A 14,255-nucleotide genomic window follows, 5' to 3' on the forward strand; every position below is an offset into this window, starting at 1 on the left:
CAGTTGAAAGAAGCAATAGGTCTGTTGTGGACATTTTAAAGAAATTTGTGGCAGAAGCAGGTTCCAGCTGGGATTTGCGTTTACCATTGGTTTTGATGGCAATCAGGTCGACTCCTGCCAAAGCAACAGGTGTTAGCCCCCATGAGGTCTTAACAGGTAGGAAAATGGTGTTACCACAACACCTACTATACAGAACACATGAGCAAACTCTAGTGAGTGCATCCACAGTTCATGAATATATTGATGAACTGAGGAGGCATTTACAACATGCATTTGCTTTTGTGCAGAGAAATCTGGAAAGAGCTGCTGACAGTGCTAAGTCATATTATGACAAAAAGACATCAGTAAAGGAATACAATGTAGGGGATCAGGTGTACAAGTTTCATTTTGGAAAAAGTAAACAGAAAAATTCTAAATTTCTGGCAGCCTGGCAGGGGCCATTCCGAATTATAGATAAAGTCTCTCCTGTAGTGTATAAAATTTTGAAAAATGAAGGTGAAACAGCAATAGAGCAGTTTGTCCATGTAAATCAAATCAAACCATGCCATCCCAGACATGAGATCAGGCAGCTTGAGCATGTGGAAACGGATAGAGTCCCTTGAGAAAATAAATGGGGGTGATCAGGAGGCAGTGACAAAGAAGTTAAAAAAAAGTTGATTGTTATGATGGCACATAAACACTGTAATATATGTGAAAATATATAATATAAATAAATAAATAAATAAATAAATAAATAAATGCACATATAACGGAAGCTCGTGGTTGGTGTGCAGAGAGAAAGTGTATTAAATATTGAATGCTGTTTTATATGTGTTTGTTTTCTTTTAACTTGTGTTTAATTTCAGAAAAAAAAAAAAAAAAAACGAAGTATTTTTACCAAGCATGTTTTATTTTTGGCAAAAGGTGGAAATGAGTATTGTGCTATGTACTTAATCTGTTTATTTTCTATCTTGATTTAGACAATTAACATTATTTGGTCGGAGGTTCCGGGATCAGAGGCCACGGGAGACGATGGAGTCCTGGAGTCCCCTGGATGAAGACCAAAAGATGCCTGCCTCCAGATGGAGGTGAAGACAAAATAACCGGAATGCCAAAAGAGATGACTACTGTGGATTCAAGATTGCCAAGATGAAAGAGTACTCGAATGAACCGAATAACATCGCTGGTCGGGACATACCAAAAGAGACAAAGCAAAAGTTCCGGCATATGAAGTTCCACGTATTTATTATTTTAATTATTTATTTTAACTTGTTATATTACTTATTTGTTTTAGTTAGTTGTTTTATTTCATTGTTTTTAATTGACTTGGAAAATTTAAACTTAAAGTAATGCCACTTCCACTGAGAAGGCAAATGTGGAACATTTTATGAACTGATGGACTCAGATGAAATGTTAATTGCAAATTTTCATTGATGCACATGAATATTCATTTTGTTGGATTGCTATATTGTAAAAATAAAAATAGAACAAGTTGTTTTTAGGAATTGGCTTGGATTATAGCCAAGTTCTAAAAACAAAAGGAGGGTATATGTAAGGATATTTGGCATGTTACAGCACAAGTAGCATTACAGCACTACTGCACAAGTAGCATTACAGCACTACTGCACAAGTAGCATTTTTTTTTTTGCAGCACCACCACAAGGGTGCGGTGCATTGCTATATGGGTTAGCAGATTAACAAGGAAAGACAGGCTATTCAGTCAAAAAACGATTTTAATATATAAGATGCAAAGCTATTTTACAGTTAAAAGCACACGTGTTCATTTAAAAATGCACACTATTTTTCACCTGAAATGCCTATATTGCTAGAGACACATTTGAAAATTAACAGCTAACATATTAACAATTAACCTGACTAATAAAACCTTATTTTAATATAACCCACTAATAAAATGTGTTCTCTACTGCAGAATTAGGCATACTTTGAAAACCATTTAAATGAGTGTGCAGATTTTTCTCTTCTCTGCCTGATTATCCGTGTTGTTGTGCACAGTAACGGCAGGAAGGAGGAAGTCAGATTTGCAACAATTGCAAATGTATAAGCGAAGCTATTGTTGAAAAGTAGGAGGATGAGAGATGATGGATTTCATTGGAACACGTCATAAAGAGGGCTGAGAGGAAAGTTTTAGTGGGCAGTAGCAGGGAAAAAGACAGGCAGACATCTTTCTGCACTACTGGGGAGAAGACCTGGCTGTGGGGGTGTCCTGCTGCAGTCGAGACTGGGGAAAGCTGAAAGAATTACCTTTCCACTGGCAGAGGCAGTCCTATCTGAAAAAGCTGAGAATTCCAGGCAATGACCCCGGCTTGAGAAGGCAAGCGTTCCTTTTTATTGGAGTTACGCCAAGAGAGCCACATTCACAGAGAGAAGAATCTGAACAGATAAGGTAATTACCTAACTGGGGGAGCTGTGTGTGTGCACGAAAGTATGCAGTCAGTTTAGGAAAATGAAAGTCCCGTGCGTGTCTTTATCAAGTGCTAATGTTGCAATTTAAGTTCTGTTCTTCGCCACTATAATTGCAGTGTGTCATTGAAAATGCTTTGATTGTTCCCTTTTATTGCTGTAAAAATGAGATCATGCCTAAATGCAAATTTTATAATACAGAAAATATTTGAAAACAGACGGGTGGTTTATTTTCTATTTACCATTACAATGCCAATGATGTGGGGAGATTTTTAAAAAGTGCAATGGTCATTTTAAGACAGATGTGTGTATGTCAGAATCAGTATGAATAATTGTGAGTGACTGTAGTATAACTTGTTGGAGGTACATGAGCCAACGGGAAGAGAGACTCTCTGAACATAGCTCCCTACCGTATATAAGGTAGTGGAAATTACCACAAGACTACCACATATAGCTCTCTGTCGTAAATAAGTCAGTGAGTTTGCCCATGGTGGCGCACCAACACTATCCCTGGAAATTGTGGTTTCCCTAGAATGCAGGTCTGAGGTCTCTCTAGTGATCACACGAAAAATCTAAGCGAAGATAAGGGATTCTGGACATTGGGGCCACAAATAAAACAAGGGAATTATGCTCACAAAAATACCACCAACCACGTATACCAAATATGCAGGTCTGGGTGCTGAAATAATGCATGTCCATTGTATTATTGTTGCACATGGCCAAATCTGAATACAAAGAGTGATTATTGCTAAGTTATTTCTCGGCGGTAATAAAATACCGTCAGGCCCCAAATCTCCACAAAATACCCTACATGCCCCACCTCCCGACTGTCAAGAAACATCTCTCCCTGAGGCGCTGCTGAGCAGCTGCAAAATTACTACCCACCGACATGGGAAGGCATGTAGCACAATCCGGGAAGTTTTCATTGAGCTACGTGCCTGGGATCCGAAGACAGTTGTCACCTCCCGCGCTGCGGCCTGGGTGACTCGGCCTCCGAAGGCGGGGCTACCGATAGCAGGACGCGGCAGGGCTCTGACCGCGACCCGATAACCGATGCAGAGAAGTGAGCTGAAGGGTCCGCCACATCAGGCGACCCAATGGTATCGGAATTGTTCTCCTGCTGAATGATGTATGGGCCCCGCCTGCTCTTGAAAACGCAGAGAGGTGGGACACCCTGGAGGCCCAGGGTAAGAGGTGAGTGCTGCGTATGATCAGGAAGCCTGTGTGAGGAGACTAACCGGTGTCTCGCTACAACATTATATTGGTGCCAGATAGCTACAGCACATTACAAACCATTGCCACCTCCCATGCATTACCTATGGCTGCGGGCTGACGTGTAAAACTCATGACTGTGTGAAAAGTGATTGGGGTGGTTAAGGCGCAACCGGAGCCACAGGGTCCCCACAATATGATACGATATGTGATATGACATAACGCGCCTGTACACAAGTGTTCCCAGGGGCAACAAGACAAGGAGGGGGAAAACAGGGAGGACAAAAACAACCATCTTGCCAGGCCATGTGTCGTTCAGATCATGCAAGTTCAGGCAAGTGGAAGGGGAGAAGTGCCGGGTGAGAGGGGGAGGGAGAGGGAGAAGTGCAGGTAACTCAATAGTGCGGCCAGCGGGTGGCTCAGTGCAGGTAAATCAAAAAGTGCAGCCTACAGGTGGCTCGTAAATGCAGAGAGAAAAGACTGTAGGGTTGCAGATACAGACCACAGGTGCTAGGGAAGCCAAGGGGCAGTTGAGGTGCAACTGGACATGCAGGCAACTGGGCCCAAGTACAGAGGGTAGCCAGGTAACCATTGCGTGGAGCAGTCGAGAAAGCAGGGGAGAGGAAGAGAGAACACGGAAGCAAGAGTAAGGTCTTGAGCTATTAAATAAAATCCAGACTGAACTAAATTTAGCAGAACAAAAATTACAAAAGAGCCAAGAGTTGGAGGTAGAATCTGGAAATTATGTCATAAAATTAAGAGGATTTGGCTCTCCAACAGTGGAATAATGCAGATCAAGAGACCCAATTAGAGGCATTGAAAGAAGAGTGTAAGGAAAAGGTTGACTCTCTGCAAGCTGGTCATCTTTCCGGCCTCCTCCTTGACCATTGCCACTATTGACTGGCCACCAGGCTCTACCACCCTGTCCCTTTCTGGATGGGCTGATTTCTCCTCACAACCACCTCTAACCTCCTTCTCCTGGGTGACTTCAACGTCCACCTTGGCTCCTCCATCACAGCACCCACTCTCTTCTGTGACATCTGCACTCTCACCTCTGTTCCTACCCACTCGGCTGGACACACTCTTGATGCCTTTATCCACACTGATCGCTCACTCTCCCCTTTGAGAAACCAAAGGGTGTCTCACCCACTAGTCCTCGGGTACTGGTCATCCAGGTGGCCAGGACACAGCCATCGCTTCTGGATCCAGTTCCTGGGGTTGGACCAGTGCGGGAGGATCACCTGGGTGAGGCGTCTTCAGGGAGCAGGGGTGAGACAGCTGACGGCGAGATGCAGTATTCCCCCCTATTTTTTTTTTATCCAACCCATCCTTTGCTTTAGGATGCTCCGAGGTCCCAACTCCCCCACCCCCTTTTTACACAAACACTGGGCCGAGGAAAAGGGTGACAGAGTAACAACGTTAACTTTCACACATCATACTGGCCATGTCCCGCTAATTGGGGCAGGCGGGCAAATTCACTCACTTAAGCCTACGTGCATACAATACCAATTAGCTCTCTTCACACGAATAAAAGGCCAAACCTAAAGACACACTCTGAGCAAGGCAGAACATGAGAGCGAGCAGGGCTTCTGGGACGAATGCAAACCTATTGGAGTAGAGGGAAGGACCAAGGGGCGAGAGCAGTGGGTCAGAAAACCCCAGAGTTCCATACTGGAGGTCGTCGCTACCGACAGACCACGAGAAACACATGGAGAAGGCCAGATCCTGCAAGTAAAAACTGCGTTGTGTTTCAAGGATGCCAGGGACCCTCCTGGGTGAACGGCAGTGTTGGGGGTGGTGGGGGCGAGGCCAAGCCTGTGGTACTAACTTTGTCTCGTGAATTGGAAATCGTAAAGCAAAGAAGAAATGCACACAGACGTTGAGTTGGCAAGCGACCCGAAAGGCTGGTGTGTGTTGAAGTTTGAAATAGCAAAATGTTATCACAAGTGAAGGCTGCACGTGTGTGAATGAGGCGCGAGGAAGGCAGACCTGTGAATTAACTTTGAAGTCAAAGGCAGCTGCAAGTTCAGCTATACTAAGTAACAGAGTGGTCCGGCGATAGTAACACATTCGAAAGTCTCTCTGAAAGGCAAATTGTTCGAAGCAAGAAAGCGAATATACAGCAAAAGTGAGATGGAAAGGTTTAGCTCATAGAAAGGGGAAAGTAAAAGTGGAACTATACATTTTGAGTTAAAGGGGTCCTGCAAGTGGTCTGAAAAGTTAAGACACGCACATTCGAAAGCCTTCGACATCCGAAAAGTGGTCAGAGCCCAACAGAGGGAGACCTGAAGTGAAGTAAGCTTGGGGAAGGGAGCCGCCTTGCAAGTTGTGTTGAAATTTATCATGAGAGGTTTGAGCCCGGCAGAGGGGGGCCTACGAGAACGGTGTGGGGAAAGGTCTGAGCCCGACAGAGGGGAACCTTTGTGAATCTTTTGGTTGAAACATTATTTTTGGAAGTCAAGATAAGAGACTTAAAACATGGAAGGCCAAATGGGCCTCGATCCACGTCCGGAACCGTATTTGTGTTGGAAACTGAGACAGTGTGTGTCACCCTGCCTACAGGGACAGCCTTACTCCGTGCGGTCCAACGTGGGGAGGAGATCTGGTTCAACCAGATTTAATTTATTTGAACACTGATCTTTCCTTTTGCATACATTTCTCCTTTATTCACTTTTTTTGTACAAGAGACAGGATAGGTGTCACGTCTCCTAGGTTTCCCATCCCAAAGGTCTTTCCCGCTCACTCACCTGCAGAGGCAACTAAGACATCGAAGCAGCGTCGGTGGATGAAAACGCTGCCTGGCAGTCCGGGTGTCTTTCGCCCCTCCGCTTGTTAGCAGTTGCCATGGAGACTTTTTCGTGGCCGACATCATCCCCGGTTTTCATCCTGGCACCGTACAGTGAGAGCCCCGCAACAACCCTGATTGAACTGCATCACGTGACATTCCTCACGCCGCACGTTCCAGTGTTTTTCCTCACGTGACAGCCCTGAATGAGTCATAAGCACTCGAAAACACGGAAGCAGTGCCTTACAGCTGTTTCACGTGAGGTTTTGGCGTTTCTTGTTGCTCCTGCTGACTTCATCCTTGTTTCGACTTCGGACTGCTTCACGGACCTGCCTTTTGCTCTCTCCTCGGATTCTGGTACCGCTCTTCACGACCTTGGATAACTTGACCTCGGATTGCTCAACGGATTTGATTTTTGGCTTTCTTTGGATTCTAAGTACTATTAGGCACGACCTTGGACTGCTCTCTTGGACTCCTTTGGAACTTTCCCTTTACTTGGCATCCTTGGAACTTTGGACCTGTTGCTCCTGTATTTGCACCTTGTACCTTTGGATCTTTGCCATCCTGATCCCGGGTGTTGCCTTCCTGCAAGTCAGATTGAACCCTATTCACCTGACCCCCGATTCACTGCTCTTCGTCGTTTTGAGGGTTCTCCTGTAATCCATCGGGGTAAGCCTTATTTCAGCTGTATTTAGTTTACATTCCTATTGCCCTCTGTTTGCTTATACATTGCTTATTGCCTTACAGTGGTCTGGGGTTCTTCCGGTGTTCCCGGTTCCTGACTGACGGCTACAATACCTGTGGCCTCAAAGACTGCACAGGTAGTTGGTTATCTTGCCTGTGCAGTACTTGGGGACGGAGGTGCAATAAATCTGCACGACCATCAAGATCAGAACAATAGGACAGGCATTAGGTTTTGTTAGCATAGTCCATTTTAATTTGACAGACTGCAGTAGGACTGCGTTATTTATTATTTGATGGTCGAGACTACTCCCATCTTAGTTATAGGGCAGACTAGGAGTTTCTCCAAACCCCAACCATTTCAATAAAGGTTTTACAAATTGTACCCATTGTGTCAGTGTCATACTTGTGAAACCATGCCTCCCCTACACCCCCCACTCTCCTGGTCAGACCACTCTCTCCTCTAACCTGGGTCCTCTCAGCCCTCCAACCGTATCTCCCCCAGCCCTTCCAATCTCGTTCCCGAATATCCGTCCAATTAAACAAGTGTCACCTGCTGCCTTTGCATCTACCTTTACCCCCTCTCTGCCCACTGCAGACTCTTCCTCTGACTTTTCTCTTAGCAACCTCCATATTGCCATCACTAATACACTTGACATTCTTGTCCCAGTCATGAGGATCCATCTGAAACACGCCTCCAAGCGTAACACCTGGTACATCTCCAAACTTGCAGCCCTGAAATGCAAGTGCAGAGCTGCAAGACAGAAACGACAGACCTCAGGCTCACCCTCTGACAAACTGGCTTGTCGCCTGCTCCAAAGGCAAACTGACTCTCCATTCGCTCCACGAAAAGGACCAACATCCAGGCTTGAGTCTCCGGTGCATACAACAACACACCTGAACTCTTTAAAATCTGCAAGGAACTAACCAACCCTTCTGCAGTCTCCTCCTCACCCCTTCCCTCCAAGGCCCTCTGCAATGCACTGGCCACACACTTCACTGCAAAAACTCAGAACATCCTGAGCACCCTTGCGTCCCTTCCCCCACTCCCTGCTTCCTGTGGTCTTCCATCCCCCCCCTCTACCTCTCTCTCCCATCATGCCTGATGAGGTCACCAGAGTTGTCCGCTCCATGAAGGTCTCCTCCAAACAGGTCTCCCCCTGTTCCTCCAGAACAATCAAGGACAATATTGGCTCTCTTGCCCCTTAACTTGCAGATTTCTGCAACCACTTTCTGCTACTGGATCTTTCCCCTCCTCCCTCAAGCACTCCCTTTTGCGCCCCCTCCTCAAACAAATGTCTGCAGACCCGGCTTGTCCAGCCAAGTACAGCCCCATATCCATCATCCCCTTCCTTCAGAAACTCTTGGAGAAACTGGTCCTCCACCAAACTGAACCAGGAGACTGAACTTGTTGGTTGCCTCCATGACCATCAATCTGGATTCCGAGCATCCAGAGGCACGGAAACTGCTCTTCTTTACACCCGTGTGGAACTGCTCGCTTCTCTTGACTCCAACTCTCCAGCTGTTCTCATTCTACTTGATCTCTCCACTGCATTTGATACGGTCAACCACTCTATGCCCAAAACTGCTCCACAATACCCTAGGTATGTCGAAGCGGGAACTGGATTGGGTGACCTCCTTCCTCAACAACCGTCCGTCATAGGTCGTTTTGGGTTCTTTATCCTCCCCTACCTCTATCTCTGCCTGTGGCGTCCTCCAGGGCTCAAACCTTTTCCCCTGGATCTTTAACACCTATCTTGCTCTGCTTGCACACCAAATTTCCGCCTTCTGCCCCAACTGCCAGTGTTACGCAGATGACACACAACTTTTCTTCAAACTTCCCTATGATCCTCTCCTTACTTCCTCCATTATAACCAACTGCCTATCTGCCATCCAGTCCTGGTGTACTTCCAATGAGCTCTGCCTCAACGCCAGCAAGACTAAGATCCTTCCGATTAGGACTCCTGCTCCCGCTTTCTTCCCCTCACTCTGGCCATCTTCTATGGGCTCTCCCTCTTCTCCTTCAACTGAAGCCCGAAACATGGAGTCATCTTCGACTCCTCCCTTTCCTTCCTCCCTCACATTGAGGAACTTGCCAAGAAGGCCCACTTTCAACTGCACCACCTCAAAGGAATTCTTTCTTTCCTCACCTTCCCCCAGAAGCTCGATGTCTCAGGAGCTCTGGTTCACTCTCGGCTTGACTACTGCAATAGCCTCTAACTCAATCTATCCTCCTCTTCTCTATGACCCCTCCAGCTAATCCAGAATAGGGCTGTGAGACTTGTCCTTGGCCTCAAGCCCAGGGAACGCATCTCCCCAGCCCTAAAATCCCCCCACTGGCTCCTGGTTGCTGCAAGGATCAAATTCAAATCCCTCTGCATCATCCATAAGGTTGTCTGTGGCCGGGGACCATGCCATCTACAACTGGCTCTCACTAAATACTCTTCCCTCCAAATCTTCATGGTGCTCCAGCACCATCTCTCTGTGTGTCAAGTGCTTCGCTAAACAGCGAGCTGGTAGCTGATCTCTTTCCTCGGTTGGCTCCCTCCTATGGAACAGCCTCCACTTCCTCTTGAGCCGGATCTTGTCAAATTCCAGAAACTCCTCAAGACATTCCTTTTCATCTCCTCCTTCCTCCCTCCTCTGCTAAACAGCGCAGTTGCTAAGATTAGGGCCCTTATATGTCCTCCTGGGTTCTGGCCTCACACACCCAATCGCCTTAAGCATCCGCCCGCTCTGAGCACTTGTCGCTCACAGCACTTGCCTTGGCAGCCACTGACCTATGCTACCATAGGCCTGCATTTATTTATCGACAGCTGACTTTCTCTCACCAAGCCACTAACAGCTGATTACTCCCGAGCACTTCCCTCTTTGTTACACCTAGCACTTACCCCCCACTTCCTCATCCCTTCTCTCTCTCTCTCTCTAAACTTGCACTTTCTGAACGCGCACATGGCCTGGTACGTTTGCCTCTAACTTTAATTGTTATATTTGCTTCTTCCCCATGTCCCCTCCCTGTTACCCTGTGGGCGCTTTGGAACACAATTTACTTGAAGTATAAGCACCTTACAAATGCACAATAAATAAATAACTGCCTGGCGTTCAAACATCACTATTGTAGGGGTTCTGAAAGGCCAAACTCTCTGGGCAGATAAACACAGAGTAATAAGACAGACTTGGATCAGGGTTTAAGATCTTCTCAGCATCCGCCGCTTAGAGGATCACCTTGACCTCCACAAGGCCCTCAAGACCCAGCTTCCCCGCCCCGTCCTGACAAATCCATGCCAAACTTTGGGTTATTTAACCACCTGTCAGATAGGCCGAGGCAGCAATTAACTCTTCATGAATTGTACCGAACAACAGAGAGAACAATCTCCAGCAGACCACAGGACAGAATCCCCGCCAGATCTACGAAACAAAGAAAACAGCCAGGACACACGGGTGCGTATCGCCCTCCATATTGATGGAAGGTAGCCAAAGGCACAGCCACCTACCTGCATGCATCTGCAATAATACACATCGCACAACACTGCTATGCGAATGCAGCTATGTCCCACGACAAAAATGTGTTCTAAATGGACACATACTGAGGCACCTGCACTCGTATACTCTCCCGACTACCTCACAGCACCCATCTACATGCCAGCTCGACATGGGTAGATAACAAGGACTTGGCCACCGCTACCTACCTTTGTATTGGCTAAAATGCACATATCCAAACAGTCTAAATTTCTTGTACTTAGGCCCCTTGAGGGCGTTCACCTACTGCGTTTTGAGGGCATAACAATGGGAAACAGTGCATTACAAAAGATAAATACATTACATCAAGCCCAGACCAATTCAAAAGAATAACATTCCACATTGTGCAATTGCTGGGCAGCGCATAAAGATGTGTTTACTAGTTCCCTACGTTACTGCACCTTTGCATACTCTACGTATCCTCTCAATTTTTAGATCCTTCGCCATGGGCCCACCACATTTAATGTTTCTAGAAGGTTAAGTCTGCATTTTATTCAAGGACAAGACATAGTTCCGGCATCGTAAATACAGGGTTACTCGTCTTCAGAGACGTTCACTATGCACAAAATGTCCCCAATGACATCCCCCTATATTGCTTCTATGGTTAAGGGAGCTAAAAGGGCAACGAAAGAAAGCCCACTTGAAAATTATCGCAGTAGCAGAGGTTATCAAAAACCAAAGCGGGGAGGATTAAAATAAGGGTGTGAAAGACCCCATTCAATTACCCACTGAGTGCTGAACAGCAGAGGGTAAAGGGTAGGAAAATACCAATCACGCATGAGGATTAAAGGATTGTCTAACAAGTGGGGCCTCAAGATAATATAGTTGAGCACACTGCAGTGACATTAACATCTGTAAATGTCAACACAGCACTGCTCAGTGGGCATTTACAGATTTGGGTTGGGCTTAGCCTGCTAAGGCCCTACCTTGTCTAAGCCCCCGATTAAATGCGCTAATTACAGCCTAGGCCAGACGGCCCCTGCATCAAAACGAGTTGGGCAGAAGCCTGGTCTGGCAAGAAAGTGAAAAGGGAGCATAACATACATGACTAAAGATGGAATTTCGGTTAGCTGATCGTTTGGAGCGTAGACTTAATTAATTGTTTTCTATTAGTACTAATGTTGTGAGAAAAAAAGAAAGAATGGAATAAGTCTGTAACCTTATATTTCCGACAAACGAATGGTCTCAGTTATTTGTATGCATGCACCTTTGCACAACGTATGAACGGTAATAGTGTCACAGAAGCCTCCTAACGGCCAGGTTATAACCCTCATAGCCAAAAGTTATCACGTACACGGAACACAAATTCTTATTAACCCAGCTATTGGCATCACGGGCCAGGTCGGTAGATATTACATGACATAGAGTCAGCATCTATGAATTTATGAATCGTGCTGCAATCATAGGTATGTCTTACAAATCAAAGTCCTCACTTGAACGTGTTATGGCAAAGTGTGAACATCTGCCTCTGCCCCGCCCCTTTTGGTGCTTGTTAGTACCTTTCTCGCAGGCCAGTAAAAATAGCCTCTCGTCCAGTGTGGTCTCCTCCTTCACCTCCCGAACATCTTTCAAATCCAGAAATTTGTTGGGCGAAGAAGAATCCGTGCTCTGGTATAGAGCAGACATGGTAGAGTAATCCCATTAGACTATGTGCAACGCTTTGCGTCCTACAGCACCGGAGCTTCCCCTCTTCAGCTGATGGAGATACTGCCGCTCATCCTCTGGAAAGCTCACAGCATCCTCCCATGGAGACAACAATCACTACGTCATAAAAGAGAAGAAAAAGGACTAAACCGGTAGCGCACCAAGCTACCCACTCTTCGCGACCATATTAAAATGGGAATATTGTAATGCTACTGACTTGGTATGCGAAGTGACGACGTTCAATTTCAAATGTGTTCACGTTTTTAAATGTAAAAAGTCGTTTGCGAAACAAACATTACATTACTCCCGTCCCAAGATGGCTGACTTTTTCGTGTTTGGGACTGTTAGATCTCCTATGTTCTTAGCCCGTTTTGGAACGAGGACAAATATGCTTACAGTAAACGAAAGCACAATAAAAAAAATTACAATAAAAAAACATTCAATTAGCGAGAATAGTAGACAAGAGCTTAAGGAGTGTTTCAATTTCCAGGTTTCTTGTCCAGACCACTCACCGGACCCAGTCGCTCCCGCTGTAAGATGGCGCTTCTATTTTCTGTTCAAAGCAGAGCTCTGCCTTACCTCTGGTGCCGGCCATACATAATTGTGAAGGGTTCAGAACTGGCCTGTTATCCACGTGAAGCGGGGCGTAGGGTAGCCAAAGTATCACCCGACTATTGGAATAAGGAGGCGCAGGAGGGACGTGACCTTCTACAGGTGAGAGGACATGGTGAAGCCCCATGTTTGTGTTGGGGACAGTGAATGCAAGGGTCTGATATTGCCTGTAGGGGGAGAGGCGCTAACAGTACACGCTGTTGCCTTTGGGAAATTTTGCAGCAGTCCGGGTAAAATAGCTTCAGTCCGTGTGTGTTTCAACACTAAATGCCCAATGAAAAGCTATGAAACTCCTTGTTTATAAAGAGTGATTATGCAGAGGAAGCTAGTACAAAACTCATCCCCCTTGTCCTCTCCTCCCGAGTTAATCGTTCCATATACTGTACCACTGGTTTGTTTCAAGTTTGTAAATATGCTTCTTCTCATATACTGTTGTTATTTTGTAAAGCGCTTTGGAGTAAAGCGCTATATAAACTCAATAAACATAAAAAGCAACCAAGGCGATATGAACGTTGCTCGAGTGGTAGAGGGGACAACCCAAGGGTGCCAGCAATAGCAGCCTCACGTGAGCACTGCAAAGTGCACATTTGATGTCCTCAATTAAAGAGGTTGTTGGCCTTATGCTGCCCCTAGATCTGTTGCAAAGTGCCTGCAACGGCGGCACTTAAGGTCCCACTCTTAAAATGCTTCCGATTTTTGTTTTCAGAGTTGCCAAGTAATTGACCTTGTGTTTCCAAAATGAATTCTTTATATAGCATTATCTTGCTACTTGCTGTTGAGTTTATCCTTCCCCCGACCCGGAGGACTGCTCGATGTTAGGGAGGCCTATCTCCAAGAAGTGCGCGTACATATGCCAGTGCAGACAACGTGTCTTTTATTGCACACCAGTGTATGGCTTAACTGCCTTTTCCCCTTGTCCCAGCCCAAACGTGGGCCTTCACCTCATAATGATGAGGGAGGGCTACGCGACATAGTCGCAACATGACATCTCCCACCCCGCCCCCCCCCCCTTTTAGCATGCCAGATCACTTTTTACCCCATCCCTTCAATTAGTCTCTGAGGCTTTATGCGGCATCGCTGTGGTTGCACTGTTAAGCTGGGTGCATTCACCACTGATGGGCTCTCCCTGATTCTCTGCTGCTGGTCTCTTCCTCTGACTGCTCTCTGTCCCCTACATTCAAGTTGTCCGAGAATGTGTCACTTTGACTGCTTCTAGAGGACTCCCAAGCAGGAGGCGCTGTGCCCTGAAGTTTTTTGAAGTGGGAGGAGTTCTTTGTTATGGAGTCATGTCGCTCACCAGTTGCAGTTATCATTGTCCCTTTTTTGTTGGTTAGGACCAGCCGTTCCTGTGCAAACGTGGGGTCTTCCTTTCTCATTTTTGTCTGACGCACTAGTACTCAAT

The 14,255-nt window shown here is 46.2% G+C and overlaps 2 protein-coding genes across 3 annotated transcripts in view; one reads left to right on the forward strand and one right to left on the reverse strand.

Annotated features, from left to right (window-relative positions):
* TRPC1 (transient receptor potential cation channel subfamily C member 1) overlaps positions 1 to 12,481 on the reverse strand; it is a 489,142-nt gene extending 476,661 nt beyond the window's left edge. The window contains exon 1 of one of the 2 annotated variants that reach the window (XM_069618262.1): positions 12,097 to 12,481. In XM_069618262.1, coding sequence (XP_069474363.1) covers positions 12,097 to 12,223 — 127 coding nt within the window. In that variant the 5' untranslated portion in view covers positions 12,224 to 12,481. The remainder of the gene's footprint in view (positions 1 to 12,096) is intronic. The other variant, XM_069618263.1, reaches the window with a different exon arrangement.
* A 248-nt stretch (positions 12,482 to 12,729) lies between these two features.
* MRPL24 (mitochondrial ribosomal protein L24) overlaps positions 12,730 to 14,255 on the forward strand; it is a 128,968-nt gene continuing 127,442 nt past the window's right edge. Inside the window, exon 1 of the mRNA XM_069618266.1 lies at positions 12,730 to 12,955. The gene's annotated coding sequence lies outside the window, so the exon portion shown is untranslated. The remainder of the gene's footprint in view (positions 12,956 to 14,255) is intronic.

Source organism: Ambystoma mexicanum, chromosome 10, assembly GCF_040938575.1.
Source record: "Ambystoma mexicanum isolate Mex_15411 chromosome 10, UKY_AmexF1_1, whole genome shotgun sequence".
NCBI classification, from domain to species: domain Eukaryota; kingdom Metazoa; phylum Chordata; class Amphibia; order Caudata; family Ambystomatidae; genus Ambystoma; species Ambystoma mexicanum.